Source organism: Malania oleifera, chromosome 9 (genome assembly GCF_029873635.1).
Source record: "Malania oleifera isolate guangnan ecotype guangnan chromosome 9, ASM2987363v1, whole genome shotgun sequence".
Lineage (NCBI taxonomy): Eukaryota > Viridiplantae > Streptophyta > Magnoliopsida > Santalales > Ximeniaceae > Malania > Malania oleifera.
The window spans coordinates 80259778-80284992 of NC_080425.1; the positions used below are offsets into that span (position 1 = coordinate 80259778).

Sequence of the window (25215 nt, forward strand, 5' to 3'; positions counted from 1 at the left end):
ACGCCAAGCTTTAGGGGGAGTGTGGCCCTGATTTTCAGGGATACCGCTGCAGCAATTCTGATTTTATTATTAGTTGACTACGTTAATTTAGGAATGAAGAGATTCTGGAAAATTCCTGATATCTCCATTAATTTGTTTCCTATTTTGTAGTTTCCTATTTGGCTAGTTTCCTGATTTTGTGGTAATTAGTATCTTGTTACCGAATATAGTGAAAGGAACTTTTCTTCCTTCCATTATATAAAGACTGTACATTTATCATTAAGGAATAAGAGAATTATTTTCTTCTCTAAAATCAACAAATATAAATTGAAAATAAAATGAAGAAAAGAAGTGTTGGACTGGTAAGGTAAATTCTTGAGAAATAAAGACAACCATAAAGTGTGCATGTTCAGAGGTTAGATACTGCACAAGACAACTCTCTCCTCACTTCCTAGGTTTGTAATGTATTTTATGGCACTGTTTGCTACAATAAAAAAATCTCTAAGATCATATTTGCTCTAGACAGGAATCTGTGGATCATGCTTGATTTATTGGTGGCCCATTCACTCACATTTTGAAGAAATAACAAAGAAAAGCTGCGGCAAATGATAGCCGATCAAGGCATCACAATTCAAAATATTACGTTTGATGAAATCCGTATGCCAAAGTACTCTCAAAGAATCCTTAAGTTAGTATGTAGCATTATTGCCAAATGTACTATTCTACCTGATTCTAAACTAAGACAGAACGCATGACGGAGAACCACCAATGCAGAATTTTAGATGTTTACACTATAGGTATGTTTTTAAATTTTAGTTTGGAAAAACTCTGGCTATATTTGTAGTTTAGTTAATTTAGGTTTAGTTTGTGTATATTTTTTTGATAACAAAAGAATTTCATTGATAGAATAGGAATGTACAAGCAGGAGAGGGAATTTACAAGAAGGAGAGTAAGGCATCTCCTTTCAAAACTCTGGGTCACCCCAGAAAAACAAAAAATGAAAAACCAAAAAGAACACTAGAAACACCCCAAAAAGATCAGCAGGCACTATCATTTCAACAAGGAAAGCCAATCACGCTGAACATCCGAAAAGCGCATCCCCCTGAAGTTCCCCTTACCAACACACCAAATAGAAGCCAAATGCTGAATCTTCTCCCAAACCAGCAAAAGAGATAACTTTGTCCCCCGAAAAAATACGCGCTTTTTGTTCCATCCACAAGCCACAATACACAGAAAATAAGACACAATCCAATGACTCCTTACCCTCCTTTTTCCTGCCAAAACCAACAAAAAATGAATTGCCAAAAACTCCTCCACTGTCTTTGGACAAACTCAGCATTCCCCAAAATAATTAAATAGTTTGTTCCAAATCCTCCGGGTGAAGTCAAAATGTAAGAAAAGATGCAAAGCAGTTTTAGAGCAATTAAAAAATACTTTGCGCTTATTTTGTAATTTCTTTTTTTATTAGGGTTTTTTTTTATCTATACTACCTTAAAAAATAAGGAGAAGGGACGTGTTTTCACACATGCCTCTAATGGTGCATTTCCAACCATTCTAAATACCCCTTTGTTTTATTATAAATGTTGTCATTCCCAACCATTCTTTCTTCCCCATTTTTCTCTTTCTAACTGATGCGAATCCTAGTCTCCCCTTGTTATCTTTCACGCCCTGCTCACTCCTAACATTATATCACAGCATTGCCCACACTCAAACATCCCCAACTTTTCTCCCTCTCTCTCTCTCTGAATATTCAGCATACCTCTTTGCCAGAGCATGACCACACCTCACCCAGCCGCAGGGTCCTCTAAATCTTCTGCTAGGCATGATTTTCCAATCTCCCGCTCACACTTTGTCTCTCTGTATCTCTCTCATGCTTGCCTTGTCTCTCTCCCTCTCACTTTTTTTTCTCTCTCTCTCTCATCCTCTTTGGGCATATCCACATTCCCCTGCATTATTGTTTTGTTTCCAAACCGAGTGGTCATAATTCATTTAGAATTATGTTTCCCCTCTGTTTCTGTCACGCATCTTCAAATCATCTTCATAGTTTTTGTTAATAAAAACATTTTTTGAAATTTTTATTTTCGGTCCCTCCTTCACTCCTTCAAAGGTTTCTTTGGTGCAGAAGCTTTGCAACACCTCCCATTAGTAATTAGGTACACCTTTCCACCCCTTTATTTTTTCCAATTTGTTGTTGTCAACAAATCTATTTTCAAACTCTGTTTTGTGATTTAATATATGAGTAAATGTCTCATAGATAATATTTCATTTTTACCAAAATGACAAACATTAATGAATATAAACACAAGTGCATATTGATGCAAAATGCATTATACAAGTCAATATTGGTGTCTTTGAGCATGCACTTGTAATTGAGAGTTGAATTCATCATGACATTGAATTACTAATCAAATTCAGGAATAAGGATCGTTTGGAACCACTTAAAGAAAAGTACCTTTCTGGAAAATTACTTATCTAAAAGTAGTATGAGATTACTTATTATAAGTATTTTTTCAGATAAGTACATTTTTCAAAAAAATATTTTTTTTTAGAAAATATTAATTTTATTTATTTTATTTAAAAAAAAAAAGTATTTGGAGAAGTACTTATTGAGATAAGTACTTAATCAAGTGCGAACCAAACATTACCCGTTTTTATTTTTTTGATAAGTAAAGGGAACTTTATGTGAGAGGCATCAAGAGGATGCCAGCCCATGGTACACTAAATCAAACACCTTGAAGGGTGTCACACAAATCCAAGATTACATCAAAATCATAAATAACAGTCCTACTATGCCAGCTATTGACCACAGTAAACCAGTGTTCTTTGCTGATTTGGATTATTGGGGATGAATTTTTGAACATTCACCTTTTCCTCTCTTTCCAAATGTGCCAAAAAATTGCAAGGGGAATGAGATACAATGCCTTTCTCTTCACCTTTGTGGCCTAAATCCCTTTCCAGACCCAGAATTCCCCTCCCACAGAGTTAGCAATAACCCACCTTTGTCCGATCAGAATCAACACCATATTCTAGAGATTCCTTGTCCAAGCACAGTAAAGGGGGATGTGCTCAACCGATTATGCGTCAATTGTGCAAAGGGGACATCTATTGACAACTGACAGACCCCTTCTCTGCAAATTATCCATAGTCAAAATCTTACCATGGGTTGCCTCCCAAGCAAGAATGCAACTTTTGCGGGGCTGATGTCTTCCAAATTTGAGTCCAATGGAAAATAAAGTTGTTTGACACCAAAGGGGAGAGCTTCCGGTAGAAGGATCTAAAAGTGAAAGCCTCCTTCACATCTAAGGTCCAAATAGGGAGATCGGTGCTATTATAGTGTTCGAAGTTGTAGAGAAAGCTGTAGAAATCCTTGAGCTGGTTGAGTTCCCAAACATCCACCATTCTAAGGAGGGGGATGTTCCAAAAGAGCCCCCAATCTAAGATTTGAAGGTGTTGACTGGCCCAGGCATCTTTATTACATGCCAAATTATAGATCGTGGGGAATAGAACAATAAGAGCTTCTTGGTCGCACAACGAGTCATGCCAAAAAAAAATGATGTCCCCCCTCCCCACTTGAAACCTAATACATGAAGCAAAATCAATCGAGCCTTTCTTTATGAAATTCCACACCCCTACACCCTGTAGTCCTCTAGTAGGCTGGGAGATCCAACCATTATGTTCAAGCCCATATTTCACAGCAATGATTCCCTGTCAAAGGTGATCTTTCTCAATCATAAATCTCCATAACCATGTCCATAACACGGCTTTGTTGAAAAGTGGAGGGACTTCAAACTCAAGCCTCCTAAGTCAAAGGGTTGTTTCACCATGCTCCATTTGACAAGGTGAAATTTGAATTCCACCCCAAAGGTTCCCCAAAGAAACCTCTTTCGAATTCCTTAAAGTCTTTTGGCAACTGAAGTTGGAAGGGGGAGGAGAGACACGAAGTAAACAAGGAGATTGGTCATGGATATTTTGATTAGGGTGAGTTCGCAACCTTTTGACAGCAAATTCCTCTTCCATCCAGCCAGCCTTTTTTCAAATTTCTCAATGATCAGATCCCACACTCCTTTGTCTTTGAATTTGGCACCAAGAGGTAGCCCAAGATAGTTAATAGTGAAAGTACCCATTTTGCAGCCTACAAGACTAGCAAGAAGAGGCACATTTACAATTTCTCCAATCGGAATGATTTCATTTTTTCCAATAACTTCCAAACCCAGAACTGGCTCAAACCCTACCAAGATACATCTCAAATTCAAACTAAGGAGAGGTTCATCCTCACAAAAAATGATAAAGTCATCAGCAAATAGGAGATGCGTAACCTCCATAGACCAATCATGTCTACCAATAAGGCCTTCCAGCAGCCCTTCTCTTGTAGCTTTTATCAACATGAGGCCCCATCACCACCACGAACAAGGGATAGAGGGCCCCCTTGTCTTAGACCTCTAGAGGAGTAGAAGAAATCTATAGGTCGCTCATTGATTAACACAAAGAAGCTTGGTGTGTTGATGCAATAAGCGATCCAACTACACCAATGCTCCCCAAAACCCATTTCCTAAGAGTAAAGAGAAGAAAATTTCAATTGACATGATCAAAAGCTTTCTCTGTATCGAGTTTGCAAACCACTCCCTTTTTCTTTTCCCTCTGGTACGTATCCACTACCTCGTTAGCTATTAGGGCTGCATCCATGATATGTCTTCCCACCACAAAAACGTGTTGATATTGCCCAATGACTTCCAGAGTGACTTTTTTAAGCCTCATAGCAAGAACTTTAGCAAGGATTTTATAGATAATTCCTACTAGGCTAATTGGATGAAAGTCCTTAATGTTGGTTGCCTTGAGTTTCTTTGCGATCAAGGGAAGGAAAGTGGCATTGATGCTACTAATAAATCTTTCCGATCTAAAGAATTCCTCGAAGTGTTAGTAAAATCTTGCTTAAGCTTGCCCTAGTTTGACTGAAAGAATGATAAGGAGAACTCAGCTGGCCATGGCGCTTTTTCTCCATTGCAATCTCCAATAGCTTGGAGGATTTCAGCTTCCTCAAAGAGTCTCTCAAGCCACTTTGCAGTGAAGGGACTAAAAGATTTGAAGTACATGTCGCCCACTATAGGTCTCCAACTTCCAGATTCGGAGTAAAGAGCTTTATAAAAGTTGCAAATTCCCTTTTAATGTACTCCTTCTCTGCAGGTGTTCTATCTAATTTCAATGTTCAAAATGATGTTTGATCTACAATGGGCATTCGTGGTTTGATAGAAAAAATCTGGTATTCCAATCCCCCTCCTTGAACTAAAAGGCTCTAGATTTTTGCCTCCTAGAGATCTCTTCAAGGCTAATAGCCTCAATCAACTCCTTCTTTAACAAAACTCTTTTGGCCCTTTCATCAGAATTGATCCCTTGGTAGCTCTTGCTCATCAAGGATCTTGACGTCGTTTAGAATAATGGTCTTCTTTGCCTGAATGCTCCCAAAAATGCTTTTATTGCACACTTACTCTTTCAGCCCTTCAGGTTTGAAGCAAGCACGAAGCTAGCTTCCCCCTAACATGCGACCGCAAAAGCTTAATAAGGCCCCGCAGCCATTGTGCTTTAACCATTTTTTTCCAAAGTGGAATGGGATTGGTTCCCATTTGATTCCACCCGTGTCAAAGATGATAGGGATATTATCCAATGTGGGCCTGGTTAGGAGCTCCCGAGTGCCTTTGGGAAAGTGAGTATCCCAATGCGCTGAGATAAGGAATCTATCAATTCTCAAGAAGGAAGGTGAATCCTAGAGTTGGACCAAGTGAAAGCACCACCAACAAGAGAGAGATAAACATGGTTTTAAATAAAGGCAAAGGCCACGACCGTTACGTAACGCCGTTACGTAAAGGTTTTTTGGGTTACCGATACCATTACACACCGCGAAATCGGTGGGAAGAAAAATCACGGCCGTAGCGGTCGTTACGGACCGCGACCGTTACGCAAAGGCCGCTACGTAACCACTACAGGACTGTTACACCAAAAAAATATTTTATTTTTTACTTTTTCTTCTCATTTTTTCTCTCTCTTTTATATATCATTCTCAATATACCAAGTGGCAAGAGGGGGAAAAGATTATAATGAGGATGACAATGATATAAAATTTACTATTTCTTTAAATACTCACAATAGATGCATTAATTAACAATTTCAAAATACTTACTTGTTAGAAAATTTTTTTTTTTAGTAATATTAGTAATGTGATATTTATGTTCTTTATTTTTCAACTTCAACCTTCTTTCTTTTCTAGCTATTTTATATTTATATTATTCGTATGTCTTATGTGTATAATGTATTTTATTTTATTAATTCATTTAGCACACATAAGAATTTATCACAGATAAGAACAATGAGAAGAATAAATACGCGCACACACATAATTTTCTATCAATGATGGTTTAAAACAAATGTAAACTTGTTGCCCTTACTAAATAACTTAGTTACTCGAACTAAAGGTCCAAAATACACTAAAACCCTTTCTAAGAATGGCTAAAAGCTTAAAACATGCAAGTACGCTAATATGCACAAGGTTGTGCGTGCTTCAAAAAAATTCACAGCCGTTACACCCATTTCCCGTTATGTAACATCCGCTACTCCTGCTTCCCGTTACACCCGTTACCGTTACGTTACGCTACCCGCTACTGCGATTTAAAACCATGGAGATAAATGAGCCCATTCACATTGGTGAAGTCTAGGAACTCTCTCATACATCTGTTTTCCACTCCGCCCTCACTTCTTTCATGGGGGTACAACACCATGTTGAAGTCTCCTCCAATAACCCAAGGTGTATCCCAATGGCCTTTTTGAGGTCGTCTGCATGGGCCATAGGCCATACTCTCCAAGAGCTCAATCCATAACAAACGTTTTTGAGGTCGTTTGCATGGTCCATAGGACCCCGTGAGAACTCAAAAAAATTTGTCATCTATATTTTCAAACAAGCATGAGAATTGGGGCTGATCATTTTCTATAACACCCACTGGGAGACCTACTTCTTAGAAAGTGTGCTTTCTAGGTCCAAACCATACAACATTTCAAAGTTGGGATTGTCCTGGATATCAACCGGATTGGGGCTGCATTGAAAGGCCTCCGGATGGTTAGAAGGAGTTGGAATTAAGGTTAAAGCAGAGGCATCAGCCTGCGATAATGGAAGCTCTGGATTTGGTTCCTTCTCGGCTTCGCTATTAGCAAAGACCAGAGAGCAGCGCTCAGTTGCAGAGGGCAGGCACAATCAGTGTAAGTCCGGGCTGTAACTGGCATCGACAACCTCCCAGGGGCTGCAACAAATGGTGAGGTTTTCAAAACCTCCCAGCTCAAATAGGGGGCCAAGGTCTGCTTTGCTGTCTGGAGAGGGGCTTCTAGAAAGAGCATGGAAGCAGTCACTGGCTCAGATCAATAATTGCATTTGAGATTTTGAGCCACCCTTTCAAATTGAATCTGGGAAGGCCAAATGCCACTAGCCTCCACTATTGGTTTCCAAGAGGGATATGAACTTGCCATGTTTGTTCATCTTTAGTTGGATATGAACTGCAAAACCACAAAGGTGAGAGAGGGCCTCTTCTCGAGCTCCAGAAATCTTCCCAGGCTCGTAGGAACCAAGCGAGCTCCTCCAAGTCCAGAAAGATGGAAATGCAACCACCATTCTGAAGTTTCATAAGTCCCAGGATATCGGTTTCCTCCCCTTCGATGGCTAAATCAAAAGTCTTCCTCTTGATCCACACCGAAAACTTTGCGCCTGCCAGGGACAAAGGCAGGAAAGAAGGTTGCCAGGAACAAAAGTCAAAGCTGTGCAGGGGAAAGGCGATGCAGGGGGTTTAGGGTCTGCAGAGGGTTTAGGTTTCCAGCACCGAGAGAAAGAGAAGGCAAGGGAAAGAAGGAGAGGGGGAGAAGAGAAAAGAGAAAAGAATGTACATCAGAAAAAAAAGAAAGCGAAAAGTAAAAATGAACAAAAAACAGGGAGAATAAGAAAATCTCCCTTTCTCATTAATAAACCAAACACTCTTATTGACACAAGTACTTATGAAAAGTATTCTTCTAAAAAAGCACTTTTTTAAGATGTTCCAAACGGGGGCTAACCCACAGTGAGCAAACCCAGCTACCCTGTTCCAATTTTATGACATTTTAAGTCTATATGGCACAAAATTCAAAGAGGACTGGTCCTCAACTCATATAACAGGCGGATGGTGATGCACATAATAAAGATATAAATATAAATCTCCACTTTAATAATAATCAGTGATTTGTGTGCCGATTTTCCAGGGTCTCTTTCAATTATTTGTTGTATTACCGGTCAGCATGCTCCAATGCAGTCTATTATAGAAAATAAATTTTAGTTTCATGAATCATGGTTGATTAATTAATCAATTTAATACCCATTGTTTTGCCTTAAAGAAAGTACAACAACTACTGCTACACTGCCAAGCTGCACAAATGAATGCCGGACCAAAGCCACTGCATCAAAAGGAACAGCTGAAGTGCCACCAGTAGTAGCATCAGAAGAACTTAAAGAAGTTGAAGGACCCTCTGCCGCCAAGGGTTTCCTGAGTTATGCTTCACTAAGTTCTGTTAAGCATTCTTAGCATAAATTTGATGTCACTTAATTGAACGATAGAAGATACTACAAGAATGCTTCTTAACCTTTTTGCACACAGCAAGTTGGCCATCTGTATAAACTGTCTTAGCTACTATTGTGTTAACAAGGCTTGCCATTAGGGTGATCTAATTCTCAGCGGTATTGACATTAATAGGATGCACGCCATTGGCAGTGTCACCTGCCTGTGTGTGAAGCAGGTTGCTAGCAGCTTCAAACTGGCAGGTAGGAATATATGAACTATATGGTGTAAGATCAGCTTGACCTGTTGCCGATCATCAAGGGGAGTGCCAAATTTGAGGTTTGAAAAGGATTTATCAGTGGGTGCAAACAGTGTTAGGCCTCCTTTTATTCACTGAGCAGTGCATTAACTCAGTCATCCACTTATGTAGTTTCAAGTTTCCAAATTAGGGTAGAAAACATGCAAGATTTATTGAGGATCACTACAATGTTTGTGGGGCCTGGTTGTACTGGATACAGAGGCATCCTAGACAGGGGTGATGGGGCAGAGGTACTGGAGTAGGAGGCAGTAGGGGAAAAGTTGAAAACAAATTCGACATCACAGCCATCCTCATTGATAACTGCCAGAACCACATCCAAAGACTTCATGACGAGCTGATGCAGATGCAGGTGCTAAAGATACAGTAGCTTGAAATGGAGCCTGCAGGGACTGAGTCAAAGTTGTTGAGAAACAGAGAGTGGTGATCAATAGCTTTGAGTGGATAACAGGTAGTTTCACATGCTTCTGGCTATTGCAGTGTTCAATGTGGTTTTACTTGGGCTTAGTGGTGAAGGCAGGGTGGCTTTTGCTTTTGTGCCTTATGGTTCTAGAGAGACAGAGACAGAGAGAGGATTTTATAGACCATACAGAGATAGTGAGGTAGTAAATGAAAGTTGGTTGGTTGGGAGGGTGAAATTCAAGTTTGCCAGGAGAACGTAACCCTGCATTTGATCTTTCAGTTGATGGTATTGGAAATGAGTGCTGAAATGGGATAATGGCCACAGGATTGCTTGGCAAAGGAGATAGACAAGAAAGTGAGGTGTGTTATGGTTTCATATTAACTACCATAATTAATTGTTTCTGGCAAGGAGTCACTAATTGATGGGTTAAACCCCAACAACTATTGCTTTGCTCATTTCTATATTTTCTCATTTGTTTTTTCCCCTTGATTTTTCTTCCTGAAACTGGTTTGCAAGACCATCGCTAGCTGGACTTTTGAAGGTAATCAACAACTATATGTGGGACATTACCCAAACTCAACTTGATTCGATAAATTTAAACTCTGACCTGGTATACGGACCATGTCAAAATCTCGGGAACTAAAACTAATTTATCACATTGAATCTCAAAATATCAAAGCTCACATGCAATGTGACTGTTGGAGCACTTAAGAAATTCTCGAAGACATTGTAATTTTTATTGGAGCATTAATTGGCACATTATTATGTTTTATAAATATATCAGAAATATTTTGGTTTTTACAATTTGTTCAGGATTCATCTCCATCTTTTGTGTATGATCCTTTTATTGGTCTGTTTTCTGTGTATCCTGTGAGCACTTGTGTGTTCTGGTACGACACCAGTTCTAAGACCGGAGGGAATTAGGTTGAAGGATGGCCCACTATTTTCTGCTCTCAGGGCAAAGCCACACGGAAAAGATGCAGGCATCTCTATATGTGAGGGGGCTGCTACTACTAAATCTCCATGGAATGCTTCTGGTGAGATTAGGCTGGCTTTTTTCTTCATTTTTTTTAAATTTACATTTCAAGTTATCCTCTACAAGCATTATTTACTCTGCAGCATGCTTATGCCAAGTTATGACAGATATACAATATGCCGTACATATGATTATTTGTGCTTGTTTGTTATCTATGTGATTGGACTTTGGCATGCTTGTTTGCGCTTAGTTCATATGATTGTTTGCACTCGTTTGTTCTGTGGGATTTTCCATTTTCTAAAATATACTGTCACCACTAAATCTGACACATAAAAAATGAGAGATCTGTAGAAACTTGGCCATATGGATGGTGTAAATTAAGATAAAAATTCAGAAATTGAATCTCTTCCTTCAAGTATCTTAATTTATTATATATCAGTTGATGATTGTCTAAGTTTTCATGTAATTTCTAAGTTAGATATAGTTGTGTTTGAAATTATATCAATTTTTTCCACCAAGTATCTGTACTCTGAAAAGACTGTATTTGGGCTGATAATTCTACAATTATTCATGAAATTTCTAAATAATCACTCTTCTGAAAGGTGGCTACAAACTCTAAAGTTACAAAAGGGTAACTCTTGACTTAATTGGACGAAATAGATTTACAGGTGCACACTGAAAACTTTGCTTATTGAATTATTTTGTGGAAGACATTTTATCTAGGATATTTCATTACAACTCATTGCATATGTTTTTGCATGAAAATTTTACAGAATTAGATGCAATGTTATATGCGACACTGGAACTTCGTTATTTGTCATCTATGTCTTTGTTGATGTAAGAAAACTGTGACCACCATTCCTTTTTTTAAAGAAGAAAATATCCCTGTAAATTAGCACAATGCTTTGAGAGCATTGCTAGACTCCCCCAAAAAAGCCTCATTAATATCCTGAAATAAAAGCATTTGATGCTTCTAGATGGAAAAGTGGGCACAGCACACATTGTCTGATATTAAAACACAACTTGCAGATCAAAGAACTTGTGAATAACATGCAGATGCAGTGCAGAGTTAGGATTGGCAAGTAGGGCCCAGGGTAAGACTAGATTCAAGAAATTTAAGATTTGGTTTGTTGGGCTGTTATTCAGAGCTGAGCCATAGTTTTTAATATTTAAAAAATTTTCAAGTTTCTAATTGTTGTATGTGTAATCAATATGTGGTAAAATGGAGTTTTAATATTCTTCTAAAGTTTTTTTTTTTTTTTTGGTACTTATGTAATAGCTTTCTTAAATTTTTTAGGACACTTTGATGCTATGAAATTGTTTATTTTAAACATATCCTTTGAAAAAATAAAAAATATATAGTAATTAATACAAACAAATTACTACAAAAAAACAGTATTTAACAATAAAAAATTAAAAATATACCAGAACAATGTTCTGTTATTAAAGGGAGACCGAATAATGCATCTACTTTGTAAAAACAATGGGGAAAAAATTAAGAGGGTTGAAATACAAAGAATTGAACAAAAATCTATAACATGCTAGAAAATGAAACTGTGGCCTGTGGGAAAGGGTAGTTGAAGAAAGATTAAGGCTAGAAACGAAGGTATCAGAAAATCAATTTGGTTTTATGCCTAGGAGATCTACCACAAAAGTTTTATATCTTTTAAGAAGATTAATGAAAAATTTTAGGGAAAAGAAGAGGGACTTGCACATGGTATTTATTGACTTAGAGAAAGCATATGATAGGGTACCTAAGAAAGTTCTATGGTGGGTTTAGAAAAAAAAAAAAAAGTGTATATAGTAGGTATACTGATGTCATTAAGGATACGTACGATGGAGTAGTGACTAGCGTAAGGACTATAGATGGAGAAACTAGAGAATTTCCAATCACCATAGGTGAACATCAAGGATCTTCTTTGAGCCCTTATCTTTTTGCTTTGGTTAACTGATTAAGAGCATTCAAAATGAGGTTCCATGGTATATGTTGTTTGCAAAAAATATTGTATTGATTGATGAAACTAGGGGCAGAAAAGAGACTAAGTTAGAATTATAAAAGAAACTTTGGAATCTAGAAGTTTTAGGATAAGTAGAATTAAGATAGAATATATGAAATGTAATTTTGGTGATGGTAGAAGGAATATCAAAGATAAAGTTAAACTTGATGATGAAGAAATAAATAGCACTTGTAGATTTCGATACCTTGGATCTATTATACAAGCTGAAGGAGAAATTAAAGATGATGCAATGCATAGAGTTAAAGCAGGTTGGGTAAAATGGAGAAATGCTTCAAGTGTGCTTTGTGATTGTATAATACCCTTAGAATTAAAAGGGAAGTTTTATAGGACAGCTATAAGACCAATTATGCTATATGGATCAGAATTGTTGGGCGACGAAGAAACAAAATATCCAAAAAGTAAAAGTTGTCGAGATGAGAATGTTTAGTTGGATGAGTGGTATAACACTAAAACATAAATTAAGGAATGAACATATTCGCGATAAGTTGGGTATAGTTCCTATAGAAGATAAGATAAGGGAGGGACGACTCAGATGGTTTGGGCACTTGCAACGTAGGCCACATAGTGCGCCAGTGAGGAAGAGTGAATTAGTTACTGTAGGGGGCAGTAGAAGGGGTAAGGATAGACTTAAAATAACTTGAAATGAGATAGTGAGTAAGGATTTAATAGCCCTAAATTTATCAAAAGAAATGGTCCATGATCGCATAAATTAACAGAAAATGAATCATATAGCCAACCCCACCTAGTAGGTTGAGGCTTGGTTTTGTTGTTGTTTGTTGTACAAAGGAAATTGAACAAGAAATTTTTTTAATGAAGTTATTTCTTTGTTCAGAAAAAGCAAAAATATTGCAAACAAAAAAATAAAAAATATAAGTGATCCACCAAAGGGAAATTACATATAAAAACCGTGTTCACAAATAATCAAAACATCATTTTGCCCAAATTTAAAACCAATTTGTTAAGGGTAAAAGGAAAATGAAACATTTTATCAAAATATTTTTTTTTTCAAAGTCTTGGTTTCTCATTGCTATTATTTGATTATCAGTGAATAAAGCGGTTCATTGCAACCTTGCTATGCATAAACTGCTAAAGAAAATTCCAATATTTATTACCAGTATAATATTTTGCTCTTTAGTTCTTCATCTTTCACATATAGACCATCCAAGTTTTTTTGCTATTGGCTTGGAATCTTTGTTCTTTGCTTTTTCTACAAAGTTGTATGTACATTATATTTGCTTTGTGCAAGTTATTTATGTTTGGTATATGATTATTGAAAAAATCTTAATCAACCCAGAAAATAAAATTGGTTTCCTTCATCCTTCAAAGACTGATTGTATGTACACTATATTTGCTTTGTGCAAGTTACTTCTGTTTCGTATATTAATTATTGAAAAATCTTAATCAACCAGAAAAAGAAAAAATAAAAAACATTGGTTTCCTTCATCTTTCGAAGACTGAAGAGTAAAGTAATATTTTGATAGAATCGGTGAAAAAGGGTGTCTGTTTTGGTTCTATGAAATAATACAATGATTGAAACAATCTCTTCAACAAATAGACAAATGAGTGATTTTAAAAAAAACACGTGCAACGCACATGACTGCTTGCTAAAGTAAATATGTGTTCTTTTTAGTGGCCTAGTGGCATAAATGCTGGACATGAAAGTTATTGTGACAGTTATTGTTTGAACAAAAATTTCTATTGTAGTCTCTCTCTCTCTCTCTCTCACTCACTCATTTTTGTGACAGTTATTGTTTGAACCAAAATTTCATTTGTACTCTCTCTCTCTCTCTCTCTCTCTCTCTCTCAGTGGTTTCTTCTTCCACTTACTTCTCTGTTCTGTCTAATTTCTCTCAGTTCTGTTCTTCTCTTCTGCTTTGTGCCTCATTTCTTCTTCTTCTCATCTTCTCTCCTCCTCCCTTCTCTTTCCCATAGTTCTTTTAATTCTCTCTTTGATTTCTAATATTCAGTCACTTGTCCTACATCAAATTAGTATCAGAGCAAACCATGATTACCACGCAGCCACTGTTCATCATCTGCAACTCAACAGAAATTACAGTTGCAAACATCAATCTCCAGCAAGCATTTTGCAACACCACCCATACCCTCAAAAATAGAGCCCCCCGAAACACCATCGTCAGAAGTTTTTTTAATAATAAAAGAAGATATATTAAGAAAGAGAATGTACAATCAGAGCAGTGATGCTAAATCCTCTACGAGAAAAATAAGTATAAAAGCAAAGAACAAACAGAAAAGAATAAAAATAGCAAAAAATAAAATAAACTGAACTTATATAAGAAAGCCCCTCGCTAATCCCTTCCCATCATAGTTCACCGAACACTTCAAATTCGCTAATTCCCCCTAACCCTTCTTTGTGTTAAATTTACCAACATCAAGCCTAACTTCATTTCCTCCATGATCAGACAATGTGAGGCCCAAGCTATCCAACAAATTCTGAGTTTGAATGTCTTTCTCAGCTGACTCTTGAACTGGATTAGGCAGAATTCCATATTTTACCTTCAGTTCCTCTTCAGAAGCATCATCCTCAAAAATATTAATTCCATCTAAACCTTCTAGAGGATGAGGCAGCACATCAGATAAATCACTGAGACAATCATTAGACGAGTCCGAAAAAAATCTTTGCTGCTCCCGAATTTGATCCAGAAGTAAACCCTTGTCACATTCAAATTCACTACTACTAACACTATCGCCCCTGTCAAACATCCCCATCTTTTACTATCCTTGCATGAATCCTCTCAATCTTGGATCCTCCACTATACTTACCTTCAGAATCTCTATTAAGATTTCTTTTCTTTTCTTTTCTTTTTTGGTTTCATCACAAGATGAAATCCCAAACTTCTTCAAAATGCTTCCTCCTTTCAAAATCCAACTGCACTTCCTTATGTTGAGCATAAATCTTTCAACTCCTCAGATAATCAGAATCGACTCCATTATCATTTGAATTCCCTTCTGAACCAACAATAAAATCTTGATTTTCAACTCCACAAGAATTAAAATTCTTCAAAGAAGATCCCCAAAACTCAAACCTGAACCCCAGCTACTATCATTCTGCCTCCTTTTCTTTTTGTTTCCGCCTTCTTGAGCACCATTCTCTGAAGTTTCATGGCTATCCGACCGCCAGAGAGCCTCCACACACCAGCTGAAACTTTCGTGGCCAACTCCCTCAAATTCATACACTCCCTGCAGTTTTCTTGACACACCGCCACCCACACTGAAACCCCCACCAACAATCTGCCACCAGCCGGAGCACCATTGCCAGACGCACCTCGCCAGCAGTACGCACCTTGCCAGCAGTGCACACACCCCATGCACCGGCGATGTGCATGAGACACTGCTTGAATTTTTCTGAATGCTCCAGACCAAAGAGATATTGCTTCCAGCCACACTATTTTGGGTTTTCTTCTAACATGAAGCTGTTTGATTGATAACTAATTGATCGAATTCGGTTTACATTTCTGATGATAATTCAGCCTGATCTTGGACTGTCAATGTAAAACTTCCGAGTTTTGAAGGCCTTCCAGCTTTCAGAATCTCAGATTGAGACCCAGCTGATTTATTTTGGAGATTTCATGCAACAAATTATCTTTTCTTCACAAGATTTCCATGTTCATCCAAAGAAATCCAAGTGACTTTGATAAATACTGTTCAAAGGATAAATTCAGTGAGACAGCACCATTCTTCAAGCTTATTATCAGAGCATCTATAAGCATCTAAGGACCGTTGATAAGGTTGTTTAAACTTACACGACCTGGACTCCATATTGATTTAATATCACTCATCTGAATGGTACTTATTTGAATTCGCATCAGACCATATCTGCTCTTTGATTTAAAGAAAGAAAATGATGAGTTGATTCCACATATCTACTTCCATTCTAGTTTGCAACTCTCAACAATTGATAAAACCTAGGTGTCCTTATTATGATGGTTGTTCAGGTCCTCACAAACCTTTCCTAAATTGAGCAGATGACATGGAGAATTATATTGTCTGACCACCTAAGTATCTACTTAGCTAAATCAAAGCTTCTTGGTTTAGCAAAGCAATATTGGCAAAAAGTTGAAAAGTGCAAAAATTATCTTGGAGAACCACATGGTAAACGAGATATATTTTAAGAGAAAAGTATGCCCCACATTCTTATAGGGAGCAATTAGTAGACCAACTGTGTAGTCTTAGGCAACTTTCTTCTAGTGTCCACCAATTATTACCTTGGATTTGGAGACCTAATTTTTTGGTGTGCTCTTAGCAGAAATCTAGTGTGGTGATTAAGTTCAAGAAAGGATTGAGGAATGAAATCACATCCCACTACTCTATTTGAGGCTTACCACATGGCTTTAGAAGTTAATTGATTCCTCTAGCAACCAACTCATAACGCCACTTCCTATCTTAAAGAATTTCATTAGTCTAGATCAATTTCTCCATGGTCATGAGGTATTCCTAGATCCTCCCAAGATGTTCAAGAGAAAACTCAATTGTTGAGGATAAACAATAAAATATCAGAAGTACCCATGCAAGTTGTTTCTTAATTGAGTATCATGACTACATAAATTATTTGCATATTACTAGTGCACAATTTTTTGATTTTTCTATAGGCATGAGTCATGGAACTTTCAAAATGAGGCCATAGACTTGTCTTTAGTGACCTTAAACACTGGTCGAGCCTCTAGACCAGAGATGGACCTCAACTTATCACCAAATTTGGTTGTTGAGACTCGCAATGAACATCGAGATGAGTAGCCAACTACTAAGAAAGATGTGTTTATCAATGACCTCACTCTTCAACCTCAATTTTCCAATTTCTAACCCAAAGAGCGAGGGACAATTGGTTGCTATAGAATTTGTTGAAAATTCCTTAATCATGGAATTATTGTTAAAAATTCCCTTTAGAGACTATTTCTACTTAATCCAGTAAATTTGTGCCTCCATCCCTCGCATCTACTCCCTCTACACTCCTTAACCAAATCTAGTGAAAATATTGTCCATCATCCTAGAATATGGATCAAATGCATATTTGCTTGGGCTGCCAATAGATTTGGATTTTAAATTAATTTCCTGTTTGGAGGACATATTTCATCAGGACATTGCAGCCTTCTATGCTACTTGCAATTGCATAATCCTCTAGAAATTCTCCAATGGTGTTTGACAATGCAATGCAGATCATGCCTCCTCTTGATTTGCCTACATGTTTGACTTGGTCTCACTCATGGAGTTAAAGCTGCTACACCATTTCAGAACTGGAGGTAGAGTTTTCCCTAGCAAGAGGAGTTTGATGGAGAACTTTAAATATTTATATTGTAGCTAGGTTTTTTTTATTTTAGTTTGGGAAAATTAAGGTTAAGAAGTTTAGTTAATTTAGGTTTATTTTTGTGAGTTGAAGTACATTGGGCTTATTAGTAATTTCATGTTTTATTGAGATTTTTATGCAAATATGTGTTAGTAGTAGTGGGTAAAAATGCTGGGCATGTAAGTTATTATGACTGTTATTATTTGATCAGGTTGCTATTGCAGTTCCAACACCCCCCACGACCCCCCCCCCCTCTCTTCTTCTTCTTCTTCTTCTTCCTCCTCCTCCTCCTCCTCCTCCTCCTCATCTATTCTGCTAATTTCTCTCAGTTCTGTTCTTCATTCTCTTCAGCTCTCTTCTGTTCTCTCCTTATTCTGTACTGTCCCTGCTGTCCAGCAGCCTATCCTCTCTTCTCTTATGGTTTGTTCTACTTCTTCACATCTTCTCTTCTTCTTCTTCACATCTTCTCTTCTTCTTCGTACTCTCCCCCATAATTCTCTCCCTGATTTCTGATGTACAGTTGCTTGTCCTGCATCAACACATTACCCACCGCTCAACTTTCACTGATGCAGCAAACAATCAAATTTTTGCGCGGCATGTCAAGCCCCGGTAAGGTTCTTCGCTTTTGCATCGAAGTAAACCACATGCTCCACCGCTTTTGCGGACCCCCATCAATTGCTTTGAGTTTCATTCTTTTTACATGCATAATGGGAAACTGAAAGTATCTGAATTGAGACAGAGCAAATCCATCCTCCTCCCAAGGTTAACATTTTTACTTCACCTTCTAATAGTTTGACATTAACCCAAAATGTGTATAAGTCACCTAAACTTTTCTAAACACTTTTACAAAATATTTATTAACCATAAGGTCTAGAAGCCCAATCCTCTCATAAGTGAATGGAATGCGTATCATTTATCTCCAAATGAATTTATTATTACTAGTTACAGTTTTATATTCCAACAATTTGGTTAAAAAATAAGAACAACACCATGCAATTAAAACAAGTCATACCATAAGTGAAATAACATATTTTTATCCTATTTCAATTAATTACTTAAAAAATAAAGGGAAAAAAGAAGGTTCATACAACTCCATGCATACCTTTTGAGACTGTCACTTTAAGATGGTAAGGAGAGGACTGCCAAAAACTTTCCAACCTACAATTCCATGCAACTAATGCCCTATCTTTCACCACACTGTTGATGTCAGGTAATTCAACATCCTGCAACTACGCCGAAACAAACATATATGCAGAGCTTTCAAAAAAATCTCGAAACCGCATTTAGTCATATTACGGGAGGAACCTAAAGAATTTCCATTCATCATTGCTGATTCACTCCAGGGTACAACAATTGAAAAAAATAATAATGAAAATTCTTTCAAATACTGAATTCAGGTTTGTTAATCATCATACCAAGTTTTTATAGAGATCAACCAGACAGAGATATGGTTACCCAACTAAACAAACAAAGATACACAAAGCACAACAGAAAGCTCAAGCAGCCCATGGCCCCACATCAGCAGAGTCATTTAGCATACTACCATATGAACAAGAATAATTTACAATCCTCTCAAGCCCAATTACAGGTCTCTCAGACTCCTAGTTGTTGCCACACTTGAGAACTAAGAAGAACAATCAAGGTGAATAGTAAAAATTGACATGCCTGATTGTAAAAATTTTAGTATTTGCAACAAAGTTCACTTATTGAGTGATCGTATGCTTTATCTATCTCATTTTAATATATATTGAGCAGACAAATGAGCTTTTGCATATCAATTAATTACTTGTTTCAATAAATACAACTACTTAATGGAAAAGGAAATAAATGATGTTTTGTAGAACCATACTTCTGCTACATTTGGTACACGAGCGGAATGGAATGAGATGCCTATTCCACACTTTTCTTTCTATTCTCATGTTTGGGTGTGCCTTACTAAGTGGGAATGCCGAGTCCAACTTCGCATTGATTCCCACGTAAAGTTAGAACGAGTATTCCATTCAATTAATCAAGGAACGCTCACTCTCTTTTCAAAGTGAGAATCAAATAGGAATCAAAGAGAGGTTCCTCAATCTTAGGATAATTTGATATTTGAAATAGAACTTACATAATGAACAAGGATAATTTTGAATTTTTTTATCAATAAGTGTTGAATTTAAAATATACATTTAACTAAATATTGATAATAAATATTCAACTAATTAAATTTAAAAAATTACAAATGCTATTTGAAGTCTCAAAAATAAGTACTAATTATACGATAAGCAATATTTAGCTATTTCTATTCCAACTCTATTTCATTCCATTCCTATTTCCATTCCATTTTCCTTACAAATCATAGGGTTTGTACTGAGCCAATGTACCGAGAATACGGAACAAGAATGGTGTCGGGGTAAGGCACATGCTGTAAAATGTGGAAAGTTAGGGGTAAATATGTTGAAGCAAAATATGTAACGGAACTTGTATATTTTAGGGAGGATTGTTTCAAAATCTAGAAGAGATTATCATTTGTGAAATAGATAAATAATGAATTAGGATGGAACTATAACATCATTATACAAGTTCTGCAAAAAATCTTGAATTAAAAACTTAGGAGCATTACATTTAGCATTGTGGAACAAAAATGTGCCACATTTTGGAACGTATGTATTAATACGTGGTTTGCTAGTTTGTTAGCGTTTTCTAGTAACTATGATTGGAGCAATCCTCCCAATAGCAAACACAGATTTAGAAGAAGAATAAACATAAGCATAATAAGTCATATATCTAAGAAAAAATCATGGATAATTTACAAGGTTGGAGAAAGGCATTGGTGCATAATCTACTTGGTAGCCATGTAATAACACCAAATTGACTACAGTAACTGTTGGGGGAAACCTGAAAGCCCAAATGTTTTTCCTACTCCACTATGAATTAAAGAAAGCACCCTCACACCTTTGAGCATGATCTGCCATTTTGTTAAGCAACCTTCTAAGGCACTTAGACAGTTCTTCTGTATATTTTGATTTGATATAGAATTCAAAATTTTTCTGAATTCCAAAATCATGAAGTTACTTCCAAAACATTCTTATGTATCTGGACAGACTTTAAATTTAATTCCAAGCATCATAGTTAATAAACCTACAAAAATTTGGAATGCAATTCCTGACAAACGAGAACAGTGACACTTATTGACCAACTCAAACACAGTTTATTCAAAACCCACCTAGATTAGTTCAACGATATTCAACATATGCTCATATAAATCCAATTAATCAATTTAGCAACATCCATTTATTTTTATTTTTATTTTTATTTTTATTTTTATTTTGTATTCATTAAAGGGCACCCAGGGGGTGCCAACTCAAAAAATTTACAAATAAATAAAATCCATCTGAGACAGGATATCTGAATAAAACAATTAAATCATATTGATCAAACTTTAGAAAACACATTTTAATTTATTTTGCTAAATCATTTCTAAATAGGAGTTTATGGAAAAAGTCCAAGCAGTTTGCTGCGCACACACTTACAGGGAAAAGGACAAATTCCTCTTGTCTACAATGCCCAGACCCAAAACCACCACCACGTCCTGGTCCTCGTCCCCGTCCCCGTCCTCTGAATGCCATCTGTGGACCATAGACAATATCAACAAGCTTAGTTTCCGTTCAAAGAGAATGAGAAAATTTGCATGACAAAACTACCAACGTTCCTCAAGTATGATTACTAACAAACAGTTTTAGAGGTAGGGAAACAGATAAATTCCCATTCAAAAAATAAAATAGGGTGGGGAAGAATAGTTTATTAGGTGTTAAATCAGAGGGAAGACGAAAAATTGCACTCAATGGCCACTTGAGGGATAGGGGAATATGAGATGAGCCACCATTGGGAGATGGATGCTGCATGCTGCTGCATGCTGGTGCATATGGGCTTGCAGTTTGGACCGTGCGATGGTATCATTGGGGCTCAAGGCTTAAACCATGGAGTGTTGAGCTGGAGAAAAATCAGAAAACACTAAAATAGAGAGAAATCCTGAGGGACAAATGTATTTGACACACCACCACTGATCATTCATTGTGTTCCATCACTCCTGACACATTACCACATTCATTTAGTGGGTCTCATTATCATCAGATAAACTGTGATGATGTGTCAGGTACATCACACTAGATACATCGAAGTATTTGACGTTCGACTTCATAGTCATTGTTTGTGTTTTCCTTTTTTTAAAGTAAGTCATATCAGGTAGACCCAACCTCGATCTCAATTTGCAATAGCTAAGGCAGAGCTGGTTGTTTCAATGCGGGTTGCTTCATTTTCGAGTTTTGTCTATTAATTGAAAGTTAAGAGTTTGAATTAGGTTGACCCGATCCAATTTCTAAAACCATGTTAAGAATTTCTAATAGGAAAGAAGTGTTTGGTTAATCCTTCTCTTGTTCATATGCAGACTCATTTTAAATAATGGGGTCAGGGGCAAGTTTAGTGTTAGAAAAACAGTTTTCATTTTTACAAAAAAGTCACTTGTTTTTTCAGGTTTGTAACATTTACATAGAAAACATGGGGAACAATAACATGATGTTTTGTATCTTTCTTATACAAATTAAAATTATTTTTAAAAAAAATCAAAATGGTTTTCAACAACTAAAGAAGCAAAAGTTTCCTCCTTGTAAACCTCCATTGCCATACACAATAATTACGATCCCACAGTTGTGCCTTGCTGTGATGAACTGTCCTTCCTACAGCTCACTCTTCTTTCATCTCCCTCTAGTTTCAACTAAACAAGCAAAAGTTTCCTCCTTGTAAAACTCCACTGTCATATACAACAATTATGATCCTGCAGTGGTGCCTTGCTGTGATGAACCGTCCTTCCTACATCTCACTCTTCTTTCATCTCCCTTTGGTTTCAACCACACTATTTTTCTTTGCTCCTCCCTCTTTTAGTTATGTGATTTTTAAGGCCCTTGGTTGACCTGGCTTTGCGATCTTTCTCAATTGTCAACACTGAAGGCAATGTGCAATGGATGGACTTAAGCAACAAGCTTTATTTGTTTATTTATTTTTGAAAAATTTTAATCGAGAGAGAGAGAGATGGCAGTGCTTGACTTTCAATGGCTGGAGTTGGAAAAAGGGGTAACCATTCAATTTCAACGCTGCTAGAAGGAGATCAAGTGAAATAAGACAAGAAGCCAAAGGAAGATGGGTGTTGTGTTGCTGCAGTGATACAGCGGGGCATGGGGTTGGATTGTGGGATAGAGTTTTTTGGAGTGAATACTTTGAACTACTGAGTAAGAGGAAAGTTCACTTTGAATTGTTCACATTTTTTTGAAAGGACAGTTTTATAGAATAAATATAATGCCTTTAATTGTTCACATTTTTTTGAAAGGAAAGTTTTATAGAATAAATATAATGTCAGCGATGCTATATGGATCAAAATGTTGGACAACTAAGAAACAGCATATGCAAAAATTAAAAGTTGTCGAGATGAGAATGCTTAAACGGATGAGCAGTCTAACATTGAAAGATAAACTTAAAAATGAACATATTTTCGATAAGTTAGGAGTAGTTTCTGTATTAAATAAGATAAGGGAGGGACGACTCAGATGGTTTGGACACTTGCAATGTACACCACATAGAGCGCCAATGATGAAGAATGAGTTAGCGACTGTGAGGAGCAGAAGAATGGGTAGGGGTAGACCTAAAATAACTTGGAATTAGATAATAAAGATTTAATAGCCCTAAATTTGTCGAAATAAATTATCCATGAGCGCATAAATTGGCGGAAAATGATTCACATAGCCAACCCCACCTAGTGAGACTTAAGGCCTGATTTTGTTGTTGCTGTTACATTGGGTTGACCAAATCCTTGACCGTTGTCCAAGCCAGTTCATGCTAGTTAAGGCCATGTTGGCCAATTCAATTGTAAGTTACTTTATTTATCTATTTATTTATTTTTCAAGTTCTGGCTGTGAATCAGATTGACTAGGTGACTGGTTTATATTGAATCAGGTGGCCAATCGATTTGGTCTAGTTTTTAAAACCATGTTAAGACTTTCCAAGCAGGGGTATAATAATCAATTCAATTCCATTGACTAAAACTATAGACTTAAACAAACAGCTCAATTTTTCTAAAAAATAATGAAAATTGCTATCAAACCAAAACTAACAGTTTAAAAGATAAAAAATAAAAAGACAATTATCAGCTTAATTATTCAGTTGATTTGGTTTTTTTTTTTAGTAATAAAGAAGCCCTACCAAAGCTTGTCCAATAAGCCATTTTAGATCATACTGCCAAACCTTAAAAGAGGCTCTACATGTGGGGCTTATAGAAAAGAATTGCTTTACAAGCCTAGTTGTTGGATGGATGCTTGGATCCAGATTCCAGAGTACATATAAAGGGTTTTGAGTTTTATAGATGGATGGAAGGCGAACCATTATTAATTTCTCAAGTTTCTAACATTTGCACCAAAAAAGCTGAAAAACAATAATAAGATGTTCACTAATAATGCTGCTATACAAATGTTTAAAAACTAGAAAAATAAAGTGACATTTTTGTTATTTTGTTTAAAAAATGAAAAATAAAAACTATCTTTTACAACTAAAGAGACACTCATATGGTGCAGAATGATGTCTATGTGTGAACTTATGGTGCATATTTAAATGTGGCATACATGAGGATCGAGGGCCTATAGTTATTGGGGGCTGAGGCACTCCTGCACACCACACTTAATTTTTTATTTTTAAATTTTCTAAGATTTTTTTTTTTTCCCATTTTTTCCATTAGTAATCATGAACTATAACAAATTTAGACATAGCATTCGAGTATTACTCAATAAAACAAAAACGAAAAAAAAAAAGTCAACTTTTCACTAAGAATCTAGTCTCAAACAAGAAACATCAAATTAATATGACAAGAAAACGAGAAAATATCAAACGATGTGGCGCTCGCATCAAATTGTGGCTTTTAAAAGAAAATATAGAAACATAATTTCAAACAAAGGATTTACCCATAAAGTATCTAATTAATACGACAAACAACAAATTAACAATGCAGCCATGTAGTGTTCACCTCAAATTAGTATTATCAACAAACAACGCACCACTCAAGGCTTTTCAAATATAACATTAACTAGGGCTAGGGGCGGCGAGAAAATGTTGATATTGGGAATTCGACAGAGCCTCGCCTAAGACGAGGCCAGCGTCACCGCGAGAGAGAGAGCCGGAAGCCGGATTGAGGCCTGAGGGGCGCCTGCCGGCTGCCGCGCTTGAGGCGCTAGGCGGAGTCGCAGAGGAGGACTGGCGGAGTGCTGCAGCCTACAGGCCTGCGCTGGCGGCGCCTGAGCGGAAGACGGCTGGACAGTCTTGACGGAGGTGGACTGGCGTCTGGTAGTGAGGGAGTTGGAGAGAGGCTGTGAGGGAGTCGGAGAGAGCAGAGAGAGAATGCGAGGGAGTCGGGGATTAGCATGTCATATATAAACTGTATATATCAAATTTTCTTTCAAAAATATCATTTTTACCCCTACAATTACATTATACCAAAATATTCTTTTAATTATTCTTTTAATTATTCATTCCTATTTTATAAATATTTTTATAATTATATCAAATTCATCCCAATACTACTCATAATTATCCTAAAATCAATGACTTTGTACTACTTAATTATTTATTTTTTCTTTTTAATTTTTAA

The 25215-nt window shown here is 36.7% G+C and overlaps 1 protein-coding gene across 9 annotated transcripts in view; it reads right to left on the bottom strand.

The window, feature by feature from the left end:
* The window catches only part of LOC131164345 (uncharacterized), a 45987-nt gene extending 20977 nt beyond the window's left edge, over positions 1 to 25010 (bottom strand). For 2 of the 9 annotated variants that reach the window (XM_058121469.1, XM_058121465.1), the window contains exons 1-3: positions 24626 to 25010; positions 21062 to 21157; positions 18652 to 18772 (exon numbers count right to left, since the gene is read on the bottom strand). In XM_058121469.1, coding sequence (XP_057977452.1) covers positions 18652 to 18772; positions 21062 to 21157 — 217 coding nt within the window. In that variant the 5' untranslated portion in view covers positions 24626 to 25010. Of the gene's footprint in view, positions 1 to 18651; positions 18779 to 21061; positions 21158 to 24594 lie in introns of all 9 variants that reach the window. The other 7 variants (XM_058121467.1, XM_058121463.1, XM_058121466.1 and 4 more) reach the window with 5 other exon arrangements.
* Positions 25011 to 25215: the final 205 nt, after the last annotated feature.